Here is a 24,623-nt window from a genome sequence, read left to right on the forward strand (position 1 = left end):
TCAGCTTCCGTCCGGGTTACGCGTAGGGGCGTCATGAGCCAGGTGGCGAGGTCGTACCCTTTGTCTCCCAGAAGCCAGCTCTGCCCTTCTGGCTGCTGCTGAAACATGGCAGATATAGCTCTCTCGCGTAGGATGAGTGCATCATGGGTGCCTCAAGGGTATCTCACATCAACTGACATGGTGCGATGCATGTAGTCACACACGAGTACACATTAACGGAGTGAAAGCCTTTTCTATAGATCTCGGAATCCTCCAAAGGTGTCCGCAAGTCGATGTGGGTACAATCAATGCAGCCCTGTACCTTTAGGAATGCAGCAATCCTGGAGAAGTCCACAGCTCTTTCACAGCCTGGGCAATCATGGGGAGCTTTATGTAGTCATTCCTCTGGGCATATAGTGCAGCAGTCACCTGCCGAATGCAGATATGTGTTGCATGCTGAGAAATGGCGCGCACATCCCCATTTGTAGCCTAGAATGATCCAGATGCATAGAATGAAAGAGCAGTTGTAACCTTCACTTCAACTGACAAAGCAATCCTCCTGATGCTTCTAGGTTGCAGGTCTGCTTTTACTAATTCACAGATCTCGGTTACAACTTCTTTGTGGAAACGCAGCCTTCTCACACAGTCTGCCTCACTCAGGTGCAGGTACGAACGCCTGTCTCGATATACCCGACGTGGGTAAGGCCTCCCGCCCATCACCCTACGTGCTCTGAGGTTCCTCATGCGATGATGTCGAATCACTCGTCTCCTCCAGAGCACCAACATGCAGAAGGCTTGCACGAGGTACGGCATTGTCAGTATTGCCCCCATAATTAAATTGTAGCTTTGCAAGAAGCTCAAAACAGCAGGACAAAGGACTTAAAGCTTCTTTCCTCTCTCTCTCCCTAAGGTTGATGCCCTAGTGTGGACCACACCCTGGTCTGTGCATGCGCAAGAGGCTTGTTTAGAACGGGAAGCTAGGCATTCAATGAAGACATTTGGGGCAACGAAGTCTAATGCAATTCTTTAACTTTAGATTTTTTTCAAAGTACCAGCCCACCACTGACCGAACATCTCCTCACCGGCTCGAGTGTTGGGCGGCAGAATCGCTCTCTCGCCCAGACACAGGGGTTTGGCAAACACCGCCCCTCCCACCCATGCTTCTTTTGAAGCTGCTGTATCGTCTAAGGGTTCCCATCCCTTCAGTTTGTTTTCCACACCCCCCGACCTCCCAACACCCCACCCCCTGGGCTTCTTTTGAAGCTGAGCGCCGAGCCCGTGTCCGGGCATGGGAGCGACCCTGCCGGCTGACACTCTGACCCTCGAGCACGGTGAGCAGACGCTCAGTGGTGGCGTGGTACTTTGAAAAAAATCCCAAATTTAAAAATTGCATTAGACTTCCATTTTCTCCGTTCTGAGTTTGAAAAAATTAAGCTTCATGATACATATTTAATGTATTCTTGACTCCCTCCAAAACTTCACATAAAAACAATGGCGTCTTTCTGTGCCGATTTTTTAATGTGCGCTGGTTTTTCTTAAGTGCCCAGAAGGTTTTTTGGGAGTGGTCACATACACCGTCCCAGGAAAAATGTAATTGGCCAAACTTGCATAAATCTGAAAAACTGGCACAGACATTAGGTTACGTCCCCTATGACTGTAAGAATAAAAGTGTTTAATAATAATTGATTCTGTGTATGTATAAATGTTGAAAGTGTAGATTATATGGAAAGGCTGCAGTTTGAAGAGACAAAATGGATACCTTCTCCAAGTTCATGTCTCCATGGCTTTGAAACTCACCAAACCAGTAAAGATGTTAATTGGAAAGCCATTAACCTAATCAAAGGATGGCACCGGCCCTCCAGACAGACACATGTATGAGGAGAAGCCAATCAGGAATGGCCCTGGAACCAAGACCCAATCCTGGGGCTTTCTGAGGAACAATGGATTTAAGGGATATAAAAACCCAAGCACAGATTGCTCTCTCTCTTCCCTTCTCCTTAGCACACGGCAAAAGCAGGACCTCCCTCTACAGACAAAGTAGTAGGCCATGTGCTTTGCCAGAGGGAAGTAATGTATACCGTTTTTATTGTAACATCATTGTATCTGTTGTAAATAGTCAATCCTTAGGATAGTTGACGACTGCTGATAGATGTGCATGTGTGTGTGTGTTTAATAAACTATTCCGAATAGTTTTAAAAGAATCAGTCAAGTTATGCCAGAGATTTAGAAATCTTACATGATGCAAAAAATACTCACCTAAAAATATCATAACTGAGTTATGCTGGCGCAGAAACTTTGGGGAAACTTGGATATTTTAATTTACGCCAAAAAAACAGCGCGCACCGAAAAAAACGGCGCAGAAAACTGGGGAAAATTGAGCCCATAGAAATTTACAGCATGGAAGGAAGCCATTTCAGCCCATCGTGTCCGCGCCGGCCGACAAAGAGCTACCCAGCTTAATCCCACTTTCTAGCTCTTGGTCTGTAGCCCTGTAGGTTATGGCACTTCAAGCGCACATCCAAGTACTTTCTAAATGTGGTGAGGGTTTCTGTCTCTACCACCCTTTCAGGCAGTGAGTTCCAGACCCCGACCACCCTCTGGGTGAAGAAATTTCCCCTCTAATCCCCTCTAAACCTCCTACCAATTACTTTAAATCTATGCCCCCTGGTTATTGACGCCTCTGCTAAGGGAAATAGGTCAGTCCTATCCACTCTATCCAGGCCCCTCATAATTTTATACACCTCAATAAGGTCTCCCCTCAGCCTCCTCTGTTCCGAAGAAAACAAACCCAGCCTATCCAATCTCTCCTCATAACTAAAATTCTCCAGTCCAGGCAAACAGCCTCGTAAATCTCCTCTGGATCCTCTCCAGTGCAATCACATCTTTCCTGTAACCAGAGCTGCACGCAGTACTCCAGCTGTGGCCTAACTAGTGTTTTACACAGTTAGTAATAACTCTGTTATCATTGTATCACGTGACTCCCAGGATAGTAGAAGGCCAAGCAGATGCACCTTGGTCTTTTATCCTCCAGCAATTCCTATGTTCCTCTGTAGCTTGGACATGATACCATTGTGAATGTGTTTTGCAGCAGAGAACTGGCTGAAAGCTGCTCTATTTACTGAGTTACGCTCTCACAGTTGTGTTCCGCAAGCTATGGGTCATTTTCCAATTGCCTTCTTTGGAGAAAACGATCCGTCTGTTTCGCATCGCCCCCCCCGATTTAATGGGTTTAAATTGACGCTGCCAAAACTGAAAAGCCCCTCTGGAGTGGGATTGTCCTCTTTGGGGTGGAGTGGCAGCAGTGAAGGGCCTCGGCCCACCTCTCCGACATCTCTCCGAGCCTAACCCAGGGTCAGTGGAACTGCAGGCTGAGTTCCCGGCTGCTGGGACCGTTCCTCCAACACCAGGAGATGTGGCTGGTCACCTAAAGGGGCAGAAGGGTCCTGATGGTCAAAGGGTCAGCAGGCAGCCTAGGCCTCGGCACCAACCAAGGCCTGTAGACCAAGGCCTGTAGAGGTAAGTGTGGGGGTCAACATTGGAGGTACAGCAGGCCTCTACTTGGCCGTCCATTGCTTGGCCTCGAGGCCTTTCCCGCCACCAACCCTTGCCGATGGCCACCTTAAACGTGTCAGCTGTGGCTGAGTGGGCAGCACTCTTGCCTCTAAGTCAGAAGGTTGTGGGTTCAAGTCCCACTCCAGGGACATGAGCACATAAATCTCGGTTGACACTCCAGTGCAGTGTTGAGGGAGTGCTGCACTGTTGGAGGTGCCGTCTTTCGGATCAGGAGTTAAACCGAGGCCCCATTTGCCCTCTCAGGTGGACGGAAAAGATCCCATGGCACTATTTTGAAGAAGAGCAGGGGAGTTATCCCCGGAGGCCTGGCCAATATTTATCCCTCAATCAACATAACAAAAACAGATTATCTAGTCATTATCACAGTGCTGTTTGTGGGAGCTTGCTGCGCGCAAGTTGGCTGCGGTGTTTCCCACGTTACAACAGTGACTACACTCCAAAAGTATTCAATTGGCTGTAAAGCGCTTTCATACGTCCGGGGGTCGTGAAAGGCTCGATATAAATGTGAGTCTTTCTTCCTTTCTTTCTAAACATGGTGGTAGGTGGCAAATGGATGGAGCGGAGGTGGATGGGAGGGAATTAGACAAGGTAAGGTTGGGCACCGAGGGTTGGAGTGAGAGCGATTGGAGGGAGATCCAGGTTGGGGCGGTGAGGTTGGCCTCACTGCCAGATCTTGCCCCATCCTCCACCGCCAACTTGCCCCATTTTCCAGTGGGATTGCAGAGTAGAATCCAGCCACTGATCCATCCGTCTACACGAGTTTAACACACCGAAATCTAGACTTTGAAAAACCTTACTTGATTTCCGTCAGCAAACTCTCGTAGATCTTCAGCATGGAGACGGTCAGGTGCATGGCCGACGACTGCACCACCAGGTTACACTTCTTCTGAGCAAAATCCAAACAAGGCGGCAACAGCCAATCACACAGCATCTGGACATGAGGGCGACAATTACTGAGCAAAGGCACCATTTACAGCATTCACTCGTGTAATATAATGCTTCAGGGCCTGATGGACTGCATCCCAGAGTACTTAAGGAGGTGGCCTTGGAAATAGTGGATGCGTTGACAGTCATTTTCCAACATTCCATTGACTCTGGATCAGTTCCTATGGAGTGGAGGGTAGCCAATGTAACCCCACTTTTTAAAAAAGGAGGGAGAGAGAAAACAGGGAATTATAGACCGGTCAGCCTGACATCGGTAGTGGGTAAAATGATGGAATCAATTATTAAGGATGTCATAGCAGTGCATTTGGAAAGAGGTGACATGATAGGTCCAAGTCAGCATGGATTTGTGAAAGGGAAATCATGCTTGACAAATCTTCTGGAATTTTTTGAGGATGTTTCCAGTAGAGTGGATAAGGGAGAACCAGTTGATGTGGTATATTTGGACTTTCAGAAGGCGTTCGACAAGGTCCCACACAAGAGATTGATGTGCAAAGTTAGAGCACATGGGATTGGGGGTAGTGTACTGACATGGATTGAGAACTGGTTGTCAGACAGGAAGCAAAGAGTAGGAGTAAATGGGTACTTTTCAGAATGGCAGGCAGTGACTAGTGGGGTACCGCAAGGTTCTGTGCTGGGGCCCCAGCTGTTTACACTGTACATTAATGATTTAGATGAGGGGATTAAATGTAGTATCTCCAAATTTGCAGATGACACTAAGTTGGGTGGCAGTGTGAGCTGCGAGGAGGATGCTGTGAGGCTGCAGAGCGACTTGGATAGGTTAGGTGAGTGGGCAAATGCATGGCAGATGAAGTATAATGTGGATAAATGTGAGGTTATCCACTTTGATGGTAAAAACAGAGAGACAGACTATTATCTGAATGGTGACAGATTAGGAAAAGGGGAGGTGCAAAGAGACCTGGGTGTCATGGTACATCAGTCATTGAAGGTTGGCATGCAGGTGCAGCAGGCGGTTAAGAAAGCAAATGGCATGTTGGCCTTCATAGCAAGGGGATTTGAGTACAGGGGCAGGGAGTTGTTGCTACAGTTGTACAGGGCATTGGTGAGGCCACACCTGGAGTATTGTGTACAGTTTTGGTCTCCTAACCTGAGGAAGGACATTCTTGATATTGAGGGAGTGCAGCGAAGGTTCACCAGACTGATTCCCGGGATGGCGGGACTGACCTATCAAGAAAGACTGGATCAACTGGGCTTGTATTCACTGGAGTTCAGAAGAATGAGAGGGGACCTCATAGAAACATATAAAATTCTGACGGGGTTAGACAGGTTAGATGCAGGAAGAATGTTCCCAATGTTGGGGAAGTCCAGAACCAGAGGTCATAGTCTAAGGATAAGGGGTAAGCCATTTAGGACCGAAATGCGGAGGAACTTCTTCACCCAGAGAGTGGTGAACCTGTGGAATTCTCTACCACAGAAAGTTGTTGAGGCCAATTCACTAAATATATTCAAAAAGGAGTTAGATGAGGTCCTTACTACTAGGGGGATCAAGGGGTATGGCGAGAAAGCAGGAATGGGGTACTGAAGTTGAATGTTCAGCCATGAACTCATTGAATGGCGGTGCAGGCTAGAAGGGCCGAATGGCCTACTCCTGCACCTATTTTCTATGTTTCTATGTTTCATGGGTTCTTTGCTGAAGAATTCATAGCAACACATTGCTATTAAGAACTAATTGGTTTATTAGCAAAAGGTTTAACAATCACAGTACACATTCCCAGTTCATCCACCAGCTTAGAACCACCTGCCTCATCGTGGATCCCCCGAACCCAACTGGCTGGGGTTTTATTGAGTCTTGTGAACATCACGTGACTGGATAAGCCACTCCCAACTCAACAGCTCTGCGACTATTTTGAGCATAACTTTAAATCAAATTTCCCCTTTTAGCAAAGGCTCTCGAACCCACAAATTTCCAAATAAAATTTTAACGGAAACAAATCAAATTAGAATTTGGTTGCCGGGGGTGATGATGCATTCCAGTCCCTCAGGCGCCCACCTCTCGCAGAAGGCCACGAGCATACCGGTGGATACCGCGTGCTCAATCTCCAGGGACACCCTGGCGCGAACGTAGCCATGGAAGAGAGGCAGGCAGTTGGGCTGAACGACCCCCTCGACCGCTCGCTGCCTGGACTGGTTAATGGCCCCCTTGGCCAGGCCCCGGAGCAGTCCTACGAGGAGGCCTTCCGGCCTGCCCGCTCCCCTCCGCCCAGGGTGCCCAAAGATCAGGAGTGTGGGACTGAAGTGCAACCAGAATTTGAGGAGCAGCCCCTTCAAATAATGGAAGAGGGGCTGCAACCTCGCACATTCCATAAAAACATGGAACACGGACTCTTCCAGACCGCAGAAATTGCAGGCGGCCTGGGAGTCCATGAACCAACCTAAAAACTTATTGCACGGGACTGCTCCTTGCAACGTCTTCCAGGCCAAGTTCCCAATAAATAAGGGGAGGACTCCTGCATAGAGTGCACTCCATTGGGGACCGCTGCCTCCTCCAGATGGCAGGATGGTGTGCCATGGCGTGTCCGGACGGCAGACGTGGATGGCAAAATGGAGGGTGTGCAAAGACAGCCCCGTACAGGAATCCCCTCTGTGCAGAACAATAGCGTCACAGACCTGTGAGCATGCTCACAGGTGCATACATTACAGCTCAGAATGTCAGACTTTAGCTCTACACCGTGCCGTTTGCACGGATCATTACGCCACGGCGGAGTGATATTTGAGTGATGAGCTAAGCACAGTGACGTACCTGCACAGTCTGTCTCTGTGCCGCTGTCAGCTGGTGGGGCAGTTTGGTAGCTAACCAGGACTGGACCAAGGGCTCCCATCCCAGATTCATCGGCTCCATGTAAATCATCCCACACCTGTTTGAAAGAAGGGGAAATATGTAAAATAATACTTGCTGTGTTAGACTGCTTGGTTGCTGTCATTGGATGGACTTTTAAACCTGGACGGAGATCATCGCTCTCCGACAACTGTGCACAGAAGAAGTCCGTTCACCAAAGCAGTGTCAATGATCTCCAAACAAGGACCTCCCACACCCAGGCGCTCGGCACTTTAATCTCTTAGTGAGCACAGAGTGTGGTGAGTGCTGCATGCCCGTGAGGGCCAGGTGACTTTGCACCGATGGGCGCGGGGGTCGCGATGCGCTAGCTACCCACAGCCATTCAGAAGACTGACAGCAGCTCCGCGCTGCCTGCTGATTAACATGGTTGCGAGGTTCAGCCTAGTGCTGAACACGCTGCTGAGTGGCTGAACGCTCAGCAAGGGGCCCAAGTTCGTGCAGGGCATGCACCAATTAAAGCTTGCCTGCACTTCTTAAAGGTAGTCTGCACCTCTTAAAGGGGAGGTGCATTCTGGCTGCAGATCATCATTGAAGTGGCTGGCGAAGAGAGTGGGAAAAAATCTGTTAATGATGGCACTGGAGGCCTTGGTGCAGAAGATCAATTCAAGGAGAGAGGTCCTCTTTCCACAGTGGGCCAAGAGGCCCTCCATATTCCAGACAAAAGTTCACTGGGAGCAGATAGCCAACGTGGTGAATGCAAGCAGTGTTGCCTTGAGGACCTGGACCGATAAGGGAATAAGGGGTTATGGGGAGCGGGCAGGGAAGTGGACCTGAGTCCATGATTGGATCAGCCATGATCATATTAAATGGCGGAACAGGCTCGAGGGGCTGTACAGCGTACTCCTGTTCCTATTTCTTATGTTCTTATGTTCTTATGACTCAGTGTTGGAAGAAGTTCAATGACCTCACACGAGTGGTCAAGGTCAGTGAATGCATCTTCAAATGCCAAATAGTACCAACATCACCACTTGTCTCACACACTGTCCAATGCAGCACACCCCCATCACTCATCCACCAACACTCTCTACCAAACACGACTCTTACCTCACATTCATAGCTTCACCTCACCCTCACACAATTACCACTGCTGCACATCTCACAGCATGCACACACTGGCAGCAATTCAACCTGACAGGCAGCAATAGGAGTACGGCAGCATAGTGGTTATGTTACTGGGACTAGTAATCCAAATGCCTGGACTAATAATCATGGGTTCAAATCCCACCACAGCAGCTAGGAAATTTAAATTCAGTCAATTAAATAAGCCAGGAATAAATGACAGTCATGGTGACTATGAAAACTACTGGACTGTCGTAAAAACCCATCTGGTTTCCGATAGTTCTTTAGGAAAGGCAATCTGCTGTCCTTACCCGGTCTGGCCAAATGTGACTCCAGATCTGGAGCAATATGGTTGATTCTTAACTGCCCTCTGAAATGGCCTAGCAAACCACATACCACCTTGTTGAGGGCAATTAGGGATGGGCAATAAATGCTGGCCTTGCCATTGACACCACATCCCATGAACAAATTTAAAAAAAGACTAATCACCCAAATACATTGCATCACACTCACTGACTCACTTCCCTTCCTCCTGCAGGAAAAGATGGCTCACAACCGGTGCCAGCTGAGCCCAGGCAGTGGGTACAGGATTTCCTGCATCGCCTCACCCCCTTGGAGGAGTCGGTGCTGGCCATTCTTGGCAGGGGCATGGCTGAGCCGGTGGCCGGCCGCGGGGCTGAAAGAGCACAAGATGCTGGCAGAAGTTAGAAGTTTTCCTAACTTCTTCCATTGCCATCTCAAGTCGGCCCATCATCCCTTTTGTCTCTCCTGTCTTCCGCCCTCTCCCAGACCTTCCCTTTTGCTCTTTCTTCCCCTCCCCCTTTCCGTGCTTAAGAATCTGTTAATTTCAAACTATTGCCAGTTCTGGCAAAGCACCATCGACCTGAAACGTTAACTCTGTTTCTCTCTCCACAGATGCTGCCTGACCCGCTGAGATTTCCAGCATTTTCTGTTTTTAGGACAACATAATGTCTGTTTTCTTATCAGAGAAGTTCAAGTTAGACTATCTGTATATTCATCTGGGTGAATGATCCAAACTGAAACTCAGCACCAGTCATTGATATTGGACCAGCACAAAGAGTCTAAAGTTTTAACTTGCGAGTTTCATTGAGCCGAAAATCCCGGCCTCGCTGGGTGCATACGGAGTGCACACGGACCCAGCGAGGCCACACAAAAGCCGGTTCTCAGGGCGCGATGCGCATGCCCAGAAAACCGGCTTTTCCGATCAGTCAGATTTCTAAAGACAGATCGTCCGCATCCCCGGGAGAAGGACATTCACGCGGGAGAGATTGGGCTATTTGCCCAGCGAATGTCCGTCAAATTTTTACATCTGGTAAAAGCAGGCGTATAGCTCACTTTTACCAGCGTAACACTTTTAAAACATATAAAAATTAAATTTAAACACTCATTTTTATATTAAAAACCCAGTCCATTGAGGTAAGTTTATTTTTAACGTTATTTAAAAAAATTCCAAAATACATATTTTTTTTCTAAAACATTTAATTGCATTCAATTTCAATTAATTTGAAATATGTGAGGTGTTTTATTTATTTATTGTGCTGTGTTTTAGGGGGTTTTCTCATTGATAGTAATGGGAGCCCGTACAAACGGAGCTCCCATTTTTATCAATGAGAATACTGCACAGTGATTGGTGGTCTAGGCCCACGTGACTACAGCATGTACGTACGTACCTGAAAGACATCTCCCCATGCACTGCGCAGCGAATCTAGGCCTCCGACCAGGATCCTACCTTCCTCCGGGACCACCAGGTACTTTTGTAGATTTTTTGGAGGTCGGAGGAATTTATAAGAACATAAGAAATAGGAACAGGAGTAGGTCATAAGGCCCCTCGAGCCTGCTCCGCCATTCAATGAGATCATGGCTGATCTGATCATGGACTCAGCTCCACTTCTCTGCCCGCTCCCCATAACCCTTTATTCCCTTATCGCCCAAAAATCTGTCTATCCCTGCCTTAAATATATTCAATGTCCCAACCTCCACAGCTCTCTGAGGCAGAGAATTCCACAGATTTACAACCCTCTGAGAGAAGATATTCCTCCTCATCTCAGTTTTAAATGGGCGGCCCCTTATTCTGAGACTATGTCCCCTAGTTTTAGTTTCCCTTATGAGTGGAAACATCCTCTCTGCATCCACCTTGTCGATCCCCCTCATTATCTTATATGTTTCGATAAGATCACCTCTCATTCTTCTGTATTCGTTCATACGAAGGAAGCGTCCAAACACAATCCCCCCCCCCCCCAATGTGTTGTTCACAAATAATGCGATGTGTGTGACATTATGATGATATGACAAGAATGGACCTCAGCCATTCCAGGTGCTGCAAAGATTGCCTACCGCCCAAAACACTCAGAATCCCTCGTCAGCACCGAGATCTATGCCGGGATTCTATTGGGCCAACTTTCACTTCATGTAACAAACATCACCTCCGGTTTAAGAAGCCATGGATATTAGTTTGGAATAATGAAGAAAAATTAAGGCATAACTGTTCCAATTTTAGCACAAAAGCGACAGTCAGTGGACAGAGTGGCCCCCACCCCCACCTGTTACCCACCCACCCGCCGCCACCCAAAACCCACCCTGCCCCTTATTCTGAGACTACGTCCCCTAGTTTTAATTTCCCCTATGAGTGGAAATATCCTCTCTGCATCCAGCTTGTCGCCCCTCATAACCTGCCCACTACCCCACCCTCAACACCCACCCCTGACCCCACCCCTCACATCACCTATCTTCTGCACCCCCCACACATCACCCACTCCCTGACCCCCACCCCCACAACACCCGCCCCCACCCTGCCTCCTGCCCAGCATCCACCACACCCCGCCACCCCCCACCCCGTCTGTACCTCCACCACCCCTAGCCTCAACACCATCTATTGTTTGAAAAAGTGCTTCCTGGCATCACCCCTGAACGCCCGAGCTCTAATTTCAAGGTTTCCACCAGAGAAAGTAGCTGCTCTCTAACCTAGTGAATCCCTTTATCAGCTTAAACATCTCAATTAGATTACCCCCTTAACCTTCGATGCTCAAGGGAATACAAGCCTAATCTATGCAACCTGTCCTCATAATGTAATCCTGTAAGCTCTGAGATCAGTGTGGTGATTCCGTGCCATACTGAGCTGAAATGAAGTGATGATTTATTTGTGCGTGTTGGGTGTGGGGTTGGGTTATGAATTTGGCTAATAAGCTTTCCTCTGGAGCAAGGCTCAGCATTTTTGATGGGGATTCCCGAGGAGGGTGCGATTCAAGGGTCCCTTTTTTAAAGGCCCTGAAAAAGGCGGGAAAGGGGCGGTAATAGGACAGTAATGGGGCGGTAATGGAGCGGTAATGGAGCGGTAATGGAGCGGTAAGGCCTGCCTGCCCGGGGTCAGGTGGAGGGAGCGACACATCCGCAATTGCCCCTGGGTCAGGGGCGGCAGAAACGGGTTTCCTCCACGCTCTGTGTTTCCGCCCCGCCCAGCGCTCCAATCCGTAGTAGGCCGCGCGCCGAACCCTTAGCACCCGGCGGGGGAAATTGTCCCGCGGCAGGGCAGCTTTGCCAGTCGGTGCCCTCGACAGCTTCGAGATTTGGGGAGCTGCCAGTGGCTGGGCGGTGTGTCTGCCCTTAAAGGGGAGGGCGCACTGCCGTGGCCGCCATTTTGTTTTAATTGTCAGGCCGACAATGGCGGCCGCTGGTTGGGCCAGGCCGACAATAGGCAGCCTGTCACCCCCTCTGCTGGCCCGACCAAAGCCCTCGCTGGTGGCTCAGTGGGCACCACATAGTTCACGCAGCATCCCTCCCCTTTAAGTGAAGGGGAAGGACGTTGCTACGCATCAGCGTGACGCGGAATGTAGTCACCCCCCCGCTCCCAACACAAACCCGCCCGACACTGCCTCAAACAGCGCCACAAATGCTGGGAGGCGGTGAAAAAGTTAAAGTTCAGAATTTCGCGCCTCTTCCCTCCAACTCCTGCCGGGCGGTCATAATTTGCATAATTCAAATTATCTGCCCCAAACAGAGCGGAGGGCAATTCCCCCCCCCCCACCCCCATTCCCCACCCTAAATCTCAGTTGATAAGCAGCTTGAAGCTATACTTCCCAGCATTTAATGCAGACAATCTTTTCTGCAAGGCTGTGGGAGAAGATTTCACCAGGACCTGGGCTCATTTACTGAGTGTGTGCAATGATCTTGGTGAAAATAGAATCAGTTCACATTTAACCTCACACTCTTTCCCTGCTCATTGTTTGCAACACAAGCTCAAAATAGGTTTGAAAAAACTGTACTGTATAAAGATAGATGGAATTTTACAGCACCTTTCTCCACCTCAGGACATCCTAAAGACACGGAAGTACTTTTGAAGCGTAGTCACTGTTGTGATGTAGGAAACGCGGTAGCCAATTTGTGCACAGCAATGACATAATGACCAAATAATCTTTGCAATGTTAGTTGAGGGATAAATATTGGCCAGGACACCAGGGAGACACGAGGAAAAACTTCTTTACGCAGCGAGTGGTTAGAATCTGGAATGCACTGCCTGAGAGGGTGGTGGAGGCAGACTCAATTTCATCTTTCAGAAGGGAGTTGCATAATTATCTGAAGGAAAAATCTTTGCAGGCTACGGGGAAAGGGCGGGGGAGTGGGACTAGCTGAGAATCGGCACGGGCTCCACGGGCCAAATGGCCTTCTTCTACTGACCACACTTGATCAGCTTCACTGGGTAGGCCACATTGTTCGCATGCCAGACACGAGACTCCCAAAGCAAGTGCTCTACTGAGAACTCCTTCACAGCAAATGAGCCAAAGGTGGGCTGAAGAAACGTTACAAGGACACCCTCAAAGTCTCCCTGATAAAGTGCAACATCCCCACCGACACCTGGGAGTCCCTGGCCAAAGACCACCCTAAGTGGAGGAAGTGCATCCAGGTGGGCGCTGAGCACCTCGAGTCTCATCACCGAGAGCGTGCAGACATCAAGTGCAGGCAGCAGAAAGAGCGTGCGGCAAACCAGTCCCACCCACCCTTTCCCTCAACGACTATCTGTCCCACCTGTGACAGAGACTGTGGTTCTTGGCCCGGCCCAGAAATCGGCGCAGTCCCGACCTGTAAGACCATCAGCAGGGAGCCATTGGAGGGAGCAGCGTGCGGCGGCATACCACTGCAGGGAACAGCACGTGCTGCTGCAGGAGGGCGACGGCTGTGAAGCCAGGTCGCTGACTGCAGTGCGGGCGGGTACAGCAGGAGGGGCGAAGGAGCGGCAAGAGTTTGTAGAGGGACGTGATCGGGGCCCAGGAGAGGTGTGAATCTGGGGCCCAGAAGAGGCGAGGGCCCAGGGGCAGCACGGGTCAGCCCACACTGCAATATGTGTGCACGCTCAGTCTGTGCAGCAGAGCTGGTCTCCAGTTAGTCTTGGTTAACCCTTGCCACTGGACCAAGACCTAGCCTCTGTCAAGCCTGTGTGGTGGTCGTTGTGCAATGGCCACCCCACGTTAAAAAAATCCATGCACAGGCATCTTCCACCCTTCAGGATGTAGTTCGGAATCTGGAATATTAGGTCCTTCATTGAAACACCTGTGAATTCATCCCTTTTTGGCGTGGAAGCAAATCATCCTCGCTTTGAGGCACTGCCTATGATGATGATGATGAGGTTCTCGTATTGGACTATTCAGCCACCTAAGGACTCATGTTAAGAGTGGAAGCAAGTCCTCCTCGATTCCGAGGGACTGCCTATGACGACGACAGCTGAGTAAAGAGCCCACATCCATGCCAATGCCCCGCAGTCCTGGCTCCTGTACCCACCTGCTGACTGTTGCAGGTGATGCTTCCTTAAGATCCAGAACTTCGAAAATTATATTCTGCTGGCCGTTCATCTGAATAATCTCCCCACTCATCAAACAGAGCTGTGGGACACGGTAAAAAGCTTCACATTAATCGACAACCAACACTACATTCTGATGAGAGCTATGTAAAACTCTCGAATACCAAACCTGATGAATATTCTTTTCAATGATAAACAATTAAAACCTTATCACTTCACAGGATTAGCATAATAAATGTTAGGAAGATCATAATAGAATACACAGGAGCGTTCTTGGCCGATTGTGTCATATATTTCAAACTGAATCAATTGTTCTGCTATCCCTGGAGGGGATTATGTGAAAATCTTCATTCAAATGGGATAATTATTCTTCCCAGCTAAACCAGAAAGAAAAGATTGAATCTACTTTTAATGAGGTCAGTGGAATTCTACATATTAAAAGAACACATTACAGTATCTGCAGCATTAAAGTGTCAATCAGTTGTGCTAATTCAAGCCTAGCGTGATATACCCCAGTGAAGCTGTGCTGGTTGCGTTTCAGTGAAAGTCTCCAGTGGAGGAGAAGCTTCCGGGAAGGCACCGAACACCTCGAGTCTCTTCACCGGGAGCACGCGGAAGCCAAGCGCAAACAGCGAAAAGAGTGTACGTCAAACCAAGCCCTCCCCACCCACCCATCCCTCCAACCACCGTCTGCCCCTTCACGGCAAACGAGCCAAAGGTGGGCAGAGGAAACGTTACAAGGACACCCTCAAAGCCTCCCTGATAAAGTGCAACATCCTCGCTGACACCTGAGAGTCCCTGGCCAAAGACCGCCCTAATGGAGGAAGTGCATCCGGGAGGGCGCTGAGCACCTCGAGTCTCATCACCTAGAGCATGCAGAAATCAAGCGCAGGCAGCGGAAAGAGCATGCGGCAAACCAGTCCCACCCTCCCTTACCCTCAACGACTATCTGTCCCACCTGTGACAGGGACTGTGGTTCTCATATTGGACTGTTCAGCCACCTAAGGACTCATTTTTAGAGTGGAGGCGTCTTCCTCGTTTCCGAGGGACTGCCTATGATGATGATGCCCCATTTGTGACAGAGACTGTAGGTCCCGCATTGGGCTCATCAGTCACCTCGGAACTAATCTTAGTGTGGAAGCAAGTCATCCTCGACTCCAGGGGACTGCCAGGAAGAAGAAGTGAAGTCTGTCAGAACACGAGCAACACTCCAGCGCCCATTACCTTTTTGTTGTCGTCAAGAACCGTGTTCATGTTTTCTACCCAGACTGCATCTACAGGGCCGTCAAAGATGCACCACTTCCTGTCCCTGCTTGGGCTGGTGGCATGTTCTCGAAAGACATTAGCCAGGATTCCTGTCCAGAACAAACAGTTTCCAGAGCTTACTTTACAGTGTAGACACCGGTTATGTCACAGTCAAGCATTAACTGATTGAACAACTCAAAGCTCCCAGATGTACTGTAACGGCACCACCGATTGGCTCTGAATCTCCCCCACTCATGCATCTTAGAATCACAGAAATTTACAGCATGGAAGGAGGCCATCGTGTTTGCGCCGGCCAATAAAGAGCTATCCAGCCTAATCCCACTTTCCAGCTCTTGGTCCGTAGCCCTGCAGGTTACGGCACTTCAAGTGCGCATCCAAGTACTTTTTAAATGAGGTGAGCGTTTCTGCCTCTACCACCCTTTCAGTCAGTGAGTTCCAGACCCCCACCACCCTCCTGGTGAAGAAATTTCCCCTCAAATCCTCTCTAAATCTCCTTCCAATTACTTTAAATCTATGCCCCCTGGTTATTGACCCCTCTGCTGAGGGGAATAGGTCCTTCCTATCCACTCTATCTAAGCCCCTCATAATTTTATACACCTCAATAATGTCTCCCCTCAGCCTCCTCTGTTCCAAAGAAAACAACCCCAACCTATCCAATCTTTCCTCATAACTAAAATTCTCCAGTCCAGGCAACATCCTCGTAAATCTCCTCTGTACCCTCTCTAGTGCAATCACATCTTTCCTGTAATGTGGTGACCAGAACTGCACGCAGTACTCTAGCTGTGGTCTAACTAGTGTTTTATACAATTCAAGCATAACCTCCCCGCTCTTGTATTCTATGCCTCGGCTAATAAAGGCAAGTATTCCGTATGACTTCTTAACCACCTTATCTATCTGCCCTGCTACCTTCAGGGATCTGTAGACATGCACTCCAAGGTCCCTTTGTTCCTCTACATTTAAGGTGTATTCCTTTGCCTTGTTATTTGCCCTCCGCACAGGACTGTCAGCTTGACTCAGTGTGTGGCACTCAGGTCAGCCAGAATGCTATGGGCTTGTGTTTTCTCCATAACTTGAGCACAAAGTCGAGGCTGACAGCTCAGTGCTGGGCTGAGGGATGGTTCCTCGCATGAGGGATGGTCGGGTGTGGCGGCATATCACAGCAAGATGCAGCACGAGCCGGTCTGGCAGGGGGGCGGCTGTGACAAAGGCGTCTGCATTGGATGTCACCATAACCTAGATCGCTGATTGGAGCGTGGGCAGGTACAGCAGGAACAGCGAGGTCAGGGCGAAGGAGCGGTGAGAGATTGCAGAGCGATGTGATCGGGGCCCAGGAGAGGCGTGAGTTCGGGACCCAGCAGAGGCGAGGGCCATGGGGCAGCACGGGCCAGCCCACGCTGTGATATGTGTGCGCACTAGGTCCGTGCAGCAGAGCAGGTCTCCAGTCGTCTTGGGTAATCCTTGCCACTGGACCAAGACCTAGCTCTGTCAAGCCCGTGTGGTGGCTGGTGTGCAACGGCCACCATACGTTAAACAAATCCACGCACAGGCATCTTCCACTCTGCAACATGTAGTTCGGGACCTGGAATATTAGATCCTTCATATTAGGTCCTTGAAATACCTGTGAACTCATCCCTTTTTGGTGTGGAAGCAAGTCATCCTCGATACGAGGAACCTCCTAAGAGAAGAGAGTAATGAGGGAGTGTTGCTCAATCGGAGGTCCTGATCTTCAGATGAGATCCTGTCTGTTTGTTGCAGTGGACACAAAGGGGCAATGGGTTTTATTGGGGTAGCGGGGCGGACGGTGGGGGGGGGGGGGGGGGCGCGGGGGCGCATCAGCAGGAAGTGTGATGGGGAGCCAGTCATCTGGCACTCCTGGGATTTCCCGCTGGACACTGGGTGTATTCAAACAATATGCTAATGAAGGAAAGAAAGAAAGACTTGCATTTATATAGCACCTTTCATGACCACCATACGTCTCAAAGCACTTTACAGCCAATGAAGTACTTTTGGAGTGCAGTTACTGTTATAATGTGGGAAACGCGGCAGCTAAAATGATGGGAACTATTCACTTCACGGCATGAACAATAGAACCATTGATGTGTTCTTAGTGTCTGGGCATGAGGGGTATTTAAGTTCAAATCCTTCCAGGGGTGGTTAATCCATTGTAGTGATATCAATTAGATTCTCTGGCCCTAAAAGTGGTTAAATGCCGCCCCCCTGCATTTGTTGGTTGCTCCAGAGGCCATTGGCCATGATACACTCGAGATCACAAATGGACACGTTCCCTTCCACTCTTGCGCCTTGCGATGGGCTTCCCATGCAGTCCGAAATATGGAAACAGCACTGGCCCCAGGAAATCCAAAATATCCGCCAGATTCCGTGTGCTGAGCCATGTATTGACCTATCTTGTCCCATTCCACTCCAATAGATCCATTATGTGGCAATGAGAGTAATCCTGAGGGATTACTATCCTGGAGGTCTTTAATCTTTTCCCTAGCTCCTCAAACTTCCACCATTCTACACTACCTCACTGGTTCCTGCAGTTGCTCCCTTTCCAGTCGTAGGGTTTTTTAGGAACATTGGAATTGCTAAACCATAAAATAATTGCTAGTCCAACTACTTCACCTTCTGCCATCATATCAGTCGCATGATCCAATGATGCAGGCTCGAAGGGCCGAATGGCCTACTCCTGCACCTATTTTTTATGTTTCTATAATGGAATTGTTGACTAATCATAGCAATCAATTTCTTAAGACAGAGATGAGCAAGAATTTCTTCACTCAGAGGGTTGTGAATCTTTGGAATTCTCTGCCCCAGAGGGCTGTGGATGCTGAGTCTCTGAATATATTTAAGGCTGAGATAGACAGATTTTTGGAGTCTACGAGAATCAAGGGATATGGAGATCGGGCAGGAAAGTGGTTGATGATCAGCCGTGATCTTATTGAATGCTGGAGCAGGCTCGAGGGGCCGAATGGCCTACTCCTGCTCTTGTTTCTTATGTTCTTATGTCTATCAATTAGTCTACAACAGCCCCAGTGAAGTCTCCCTCTCCAGTGCTGGAGATCAATCTCTATCTTGCTGCCCTGGCCTGTTGATGGTTCTCATCGGCTGAAGATCCATCCTTCTCCACCTTCAGTGCTGCGAATCTGCGGGACAATCTGCAGGTTGCAATTGATCTTGGGCGGTAGCACAAATCGGGTGATGGTGAATTATTTATACACCCCCCCCCCAACACTCACCACCCACGCATCCCCCAACTCCCTCCCCATCGCCCCCCCACCCCCACCCCCCACACACACACACATTCTTTCCCATGGAAGTAAATTAACAAGAAAATTGGGTGGGTGTGAAATGACGGCCATTGACTATGGGAAGTTGTGTGATACTGCCCAGAGACAATTTCACCCCTCCACTTCCACAGCTTCCCTGCATCTGCCAACTCTTCTCTCGCACGTATCTGACTGTTTGCTGCACTGCCTCCTCTACCTCACTGATCCTATGGAAAGTCTCCTCCAGATACTTCGCCTCCTGGCACAGCGTCGCGAGATCCTTCTTGGACCCCGTGATTCATTTTTCGAGGGACTCAATTAGTCAACCTTTCCAGCAAGCTTACGTTCCCTGGTAATTTGGGGATCAGGGATGGCCATGTCACACACACACTGGAAGCATTCACAACAGCATCTCAATTCATGGGCATGCCAATGACTGCTTGGTTTTAATTATTTTAAATGGTTGCAGTAATATAAATCTAATTATTGTTTAATTCTCTAGCTGCTCTTCCTTCTCCCCATTACTTTTATTTCTGAATCCACCTCTGAGTCAGAACGTCATGGGTTCAAACCCCACTCTGGGGACTTTAGCACAAACTCCAGGCTGACACTCCCAGTGCAGTATTGAGGGAGCATTGCACTGTCAGAAAGGCAGTACTGAGGGAGCACTGCACTGTCACAGGGGCAGTACTGAGGGAGCGCCGCACTGTCAAGGGGCCAGTACTGAGGGAGTGCCGCACTGTCAGAGGGGCAGTACTCAGGGAGCGCCGCACTGTTGGAGGGGCAATACTGAGGGAGTGCTACACTATCAGAGGGGCAGTATTGTCGGAGGGGCAGTACTGAGGAAGTGCTGCACTGTTGGAGGGGCAATACTGAGGGAGTGCTACACTATCAGAGGGGCAGTATTGTCGGAGGGGCAGTACTGAGGAAGTGCTGCACTATAAGAGGGGCAGTACTGAGGGAGTGCCGTACTGTCGGAGGGGCAATACTGAGGGAGTGCTGCACTGTCAGAGGGGCCGTCTTTCAGAAGTGATATCAAACTTACCAAACGGGAAGTAATAAGAACAAATGCTACAATGACTTTGTACAGTGTTGAGGTAATAACCGTACTCCTCGACACTGCAGTAACATTTTGTGATCGACATGAATGCCCTAAATTCAGTGGGGGTAGAACTTCTGTTGATGTTCTCCCAATCATCCTCCGTAAACCCTGGAGAATCAGCATAAACTGTGGGAGATCGGGAAAACCCACATGGAAATTCTACCCCAAGGTTTATATATTTTTAAAAAAGAAGAAAATAGAATCTTCCAGTCGCAGAATTCTGAATGTTCAATTATGGTGTGTCATTATTAATGAATGCAGTAAAGACTCTGTTCAAGCTGTTTAGATTATTAAAGGCTGCATTAGTGTAAAGAACGGGGTTTTGTGTTTGTTGTGAATGTCTAATTACACCTTAGCGACAGATCTGTTTATCTGGTGAGCTGAACTCCTCTTCAGAGTCATTGAGCAGAAATCCTACCGAAACCCACACTTGAGTAAGTGTACTTTTTCCTGGTGGTTTTGGTTGTGGCACTGTCGTTTGCATGTATGACTGAAATATTGTAAAGTTTGTTTCAGAGTGTGACTTCAACTGAATGAGGGAGTTAATGGCAGCTCTCTGAAGTAGTTCTGGAGTTCTGGAACCTCTGGTTTTAGTCAGGTAGTAGCCTCATTTGCAAAGTCTTGCTGTGGGAGGTGGTACAATCCATGACACTGATACCCAAAGAGCTATGAGAAGGGACAATCCATTGATCTCTCCCTGCTATTAGCCCGGACTTTCTCATTCACAGCTAAAACGACCATTAAGATAGTTTTAGATATTCTTATGAATGGTGATTGACCAATTAGGGGTATTTCTGTGTGTCGTACAGCAGTAAGGCGGGTTTCTGTATGCACGGAAGACATGTCAGGGCAGAGGGGAGAATAAAGTGGATACTGAGCAGTAGAGGAAGGGACCTGGAAGCACAGTTGAAACAAGGGGTCATTAGAAGCGGAGGGAGGCAGCGTGACAAAAGGACAAGAGGAGGGTGTTCCAGAGGGAAGGAGCACAGCGGGTGAATGAATCACAGAATCATACAATGGCCCATCGTTCCTGTGCTGGGCCTTTGAAAGAGATAGTCCCACTGCCCCCCCCTGCCCTTTCTCCACAGCCTTGGAAATGTTTTCCCTTGAAATATTTTCCCTTGAAATATTTTCCATTTCCCGTTTAAAAGTTACTATTGAATCTGCTCATCCATGCCTTTGTTACTTCTAGACTTGACTATTCCATCACTCTCCTGGCTGGCTCCCACATTCTACCTAATGTAAACTAGAGGTGATCCAAATCTCGGCTGCCCGTGTCCTAACTCGCACCACATCCCACTCGCCCATTACCCCTGTGCTCGCTGACCTACATTGGCTTCCGGTTAAGCAACACCTCGATTTCGAAATTCTCATTCTTATTTTCAAATCCCTCCATGGCCTCACCCCTCCCTATCTCTGTAATCTCCTCCAGCCCTACAACCCCCTGAGATGTCTGCACTTCTTTAATTCTGCCCTCCTGAGCATCACTGATTATAATCACTGAACCATTGGTGGCCGTGCCTTCTGTTGCCTGGGCCCCAAGCTCTGGAACTCCCTCCCTAAACCTCTCCGCCTCTCTTTCCTCTTTCAAGACGCTCCTTAAAACCTACCTCTTTGACCAAGCTTTTGATCGCCTACATGAATTTCTACTTCTGCGGCTCAATGTAAAATTTTTAAAATCTTATAATACTCCTGTGAAGCGCCTTGGGACATTTCACTGCGTTAAAGGTGCTATATAAATACATGTTGTTGTTGTTGTTGCTTCCACCACCCTTTCAGGCAGTGCATTCTAGATCATATCAACTCGCTGCGTAAAACCTCTCCTCACCTCGTCCCTGGATCATTTGTCAATTATCTTAAATGTGTGTCCTCTGATTACCGACCCGCCTGCCACTGAAAACAGTTTCTCCTTATTTATTCTATCAAAAGCCTTCATGATTTTGAATACCTCTAATAAACCTCCTCTTAATCTTCTCTGCTCTAAAGAGAACAATCCCAGCTTCTCCAGTCTCTCCACTTAACGGAAGTCCCTCATCCCTGGAACCATTCCTGCAAATCTCCTCTACACCCTCTCCAAGGCCTTGACATCCTTCCCAAAGTGTGGTGCCAGAATTGCCACAATACTCCAGCTGAGGCCTAACCAGTGCTTTATAGAAGTTTAACATAACTTCCTTGCTTTTGTTCTCTATGCCTCGGTTTGGTGGAGGGACAGAAATGAACATAAGAACATAAAAAATAGAAGCAGGAGTCGGCCATATGGTCCCTCGAGCCTGCTCCGTCATTCAATAAAATCATGGCTGATCTGATCATGGACTCAGCTCCACTTCCCCGCCCGCTCCCCATAACCCCTTATCCCCTTATCGTATAAGTAACTTTCTATTTCTGTCTTAAATTTATTCAATGTCCCAGCTGCCACAGCTCTCTGATTTACAACCCTCAGAGAGAAGAAATTTCTCCTTATCTCTGTTTTAAATGGGCGGCCCCTTATTCTAAGATCATGCCCTCTAGTTCTAGTCTATCCCATCAATGGAAACATCCTCTCTGCATCCACCTTATCAAGCCCCCTCATAATCTTATACGTTTCGATAAGATCACCTCTCATTTTTCTGAATTCCAATGAGTAGAGGCCCAAACTACTCAACCTTTCCTTATAAGTCAACCCCCTCATGCCCGGAATCAACTTAGTGAACGTTCTCTGAACTGCCTCCAAAGCAAATATATCCTTTCGTAAATATGGAAACCAAAACTGCACGCAGTATTCCAGGTGTGGCCTCACCAAAATCTTATATAGCTGTAGCAAGACTTCCCTGCTTTTATACTCCATCCCCTTTGCAATAAAGGCCAAGATACCATTGGCCTTCCTGATCACTTGTTGTACCTGCATACTATCCTTTTGTGTTTCATGCACAAGTACCCCCAGGTCCCGCTGTACTGCAGAACTTTGCAATCTTTCTCCATTTAAATAATAACTTGCTCTTTGATTTTTTTCTGCCAAAGCACATGATCTCACACTTTCCAACATTATACTCCATCTGCCCAATTTTTGCCCACTCACTTAACCTATCTATATCCTTTATCAGATTGTTTGTGTCCTCCTCACACATTGCTTTTCCTCCCATCTTTGTTTCATCAGCAAACTTGGCTACGTTACACTCAGTCCCTTCTTCCAAGTCATTAATATAGATTGTAAATAGTTGGGGTGATCTTGGCCTCAACTCCATTTCCCCGCCTGCTCCCCATAACCCTCAACTCCCCTATTGTTCAAGAATCTGTCTATCTCCACCTTAAATATATTCAATGACTAAGCCTCTACAGCTCTCTGGGGCAGAGAATTCCAAAGATTCACGACTCTCTGAGAAAATAAATTCCTCCTCATCTCCTTTTTAAATGGGTGACCCCTTATTCTGAGTTTGTGCCCCCGAGTTCTAGTCTCCCCCACGAGGGGAAACATCCTCTCTGCATCTACCCTGTCGGGCCCCCTCAGAATCTCATATGTTGCAATAAGATCACCTCTCATTCTTCTAAATGAAGAACAGACTAGAGCTGAAGACGTGGGGCTGCATGTCTGGAGGAGATCATGGAGGTGATGTCAGGGAAGGCTATGGGTGGCTTTGAAGATAAGGGCAAGTATTTGAACATTAATGTGCTAGGGCGCAGGGATTCGGCTGAAACTCGGCAAATACAGGGGTGATGGCAATAGGTGAGAATGTGGGCCCAGCATTCGGAACAGGTTGTATCTTGCGAGGTGTGGAAGCTAGCAAGGAGTGCATTGGAGCAGTCACGCTTCTCTATGTTAATGCTTATGGATTGTACTTGCTGAACATTTGTGCTAATGGAACGAAGGAATGTGTCGGATCAGGGAAGGTCATTATGGTCTCTCTGGCCACTCACAAGTTCAAACAAATCACCTTCTGCACTACCTCTTATACCCTTCAATTGCTTCTCTGCTTAATACATATCTGTAATGTATGTACCTGTGAGGATGCTGACAGGTTTGTACAGCTGTTGAGTTGGGAGTGGCTTAGCCAGTCACGTGATGTTTACAAGACTCAATAAAACCTCAGCCAGTTGGGTTCGGGAGATCCACGATGAGGCAGGTGGTTGTGAGCCTGGTGGATGAACTGGTAATGTGTAGTGTGATTGTTAAACCTTTTGCTAATAAACCAACTAGTTCCTAATGGCAATGTGTTGCTATGAATTCTTAAGCAAAGAATCCATGGAACAAACACATTACAGTATCCAGCTCCATCCTGCCAGTATTATTCACCTCCACTGTCTACAACTGTAAATGCAAGATTGCTGTTCATCCAATGAGAAGACGGTTAACCCTTCAGACACGGAACTCTGCAAGGGCAGATTATTGAAGAGGTTCTGCATCCACTTTATAGACAGGGTAGGTTAGGGTTAAGGTTAGGGCGAGGGGGTTATGGCGAGGGGGTTAGGGTGAAGGAGTTATGGTTAAAGTTAGGGCGAGGGAGTTAGGGTTAGGGTTAAGGTTGGGGGCGAGGGTTAAGGTTAGGGCGAGGGTTAAGGTTAGGGCGATGGTTAAGGTTAGGGCGAGGGGGTTAGGGCGATGGTTAAGGTTAGGGTGAGGGGGTTAGGGCGAGGGTTAAGGTTAGGGCGAGGGTTAAGGTTAGGGCGAGGGTTAAGGTTAGGGCGAGGGTTAAGGTTAGGGCAAGGGGGTTAGGGCGAGGGTTAAGGTTAGGGTGAGGGTTAAGATTAGGGTGAGGGTTAAGGTTAGGGTGAGGGTTAAGGTTAGGGTGAGGG

At 48.5% G+C, this 24,623-nt stretch overlaps 1 protein-coding gene across 1 annotated transcript in view; it reads right to left on the reverse strand.

Moving 5' to 3' along the window:
* The window catches only part of LOC139278130 (dynein axonemal heavy chain 3-like), a 485,560-nt gene that overhangs the window by 266,789 nt on the left and 194,148 nt on the right, over positions 1–24,623 (reverse strand). The window contains exons 22-25 of the mRNA XM_070896786.1: positions 15,444–15,574; positions 14,201–14,301; positions 7,256–7,370; positions 4,350–4,483 (exon numbers count right to left, since the gene is read on the reverse strand). Of these exons, the coding sequence (XP_070752887.1) occupies positions 4,350–4,483; positions 7,256–7,370; positions 14,201–14,301; positions 15,444–15,574 (481 nt within the window). The remainder of the gene's footprint in view (positions 1–4,349; positions 4,484–7,255; positions 7,371–14,200; positions 14,302–15,443; positions 15,575–24,623) is intronic.

The sequence above is a fragment of the Pristiophorus japonicus genome, chromosome 13, assembly GCF_044704955.1.
Source record: "Pristiophorus japonicus isolate sPriJap1 chromosome 13, sPriJap1.hap1, whole genome shotgun sequence".
NCBI classification, from domain to species: Eukaryota; Metazoa; Chordata; class Chondrichthyes; family Pristiophoridae; genus Pristiophorus; species Pristiophorus japonicus.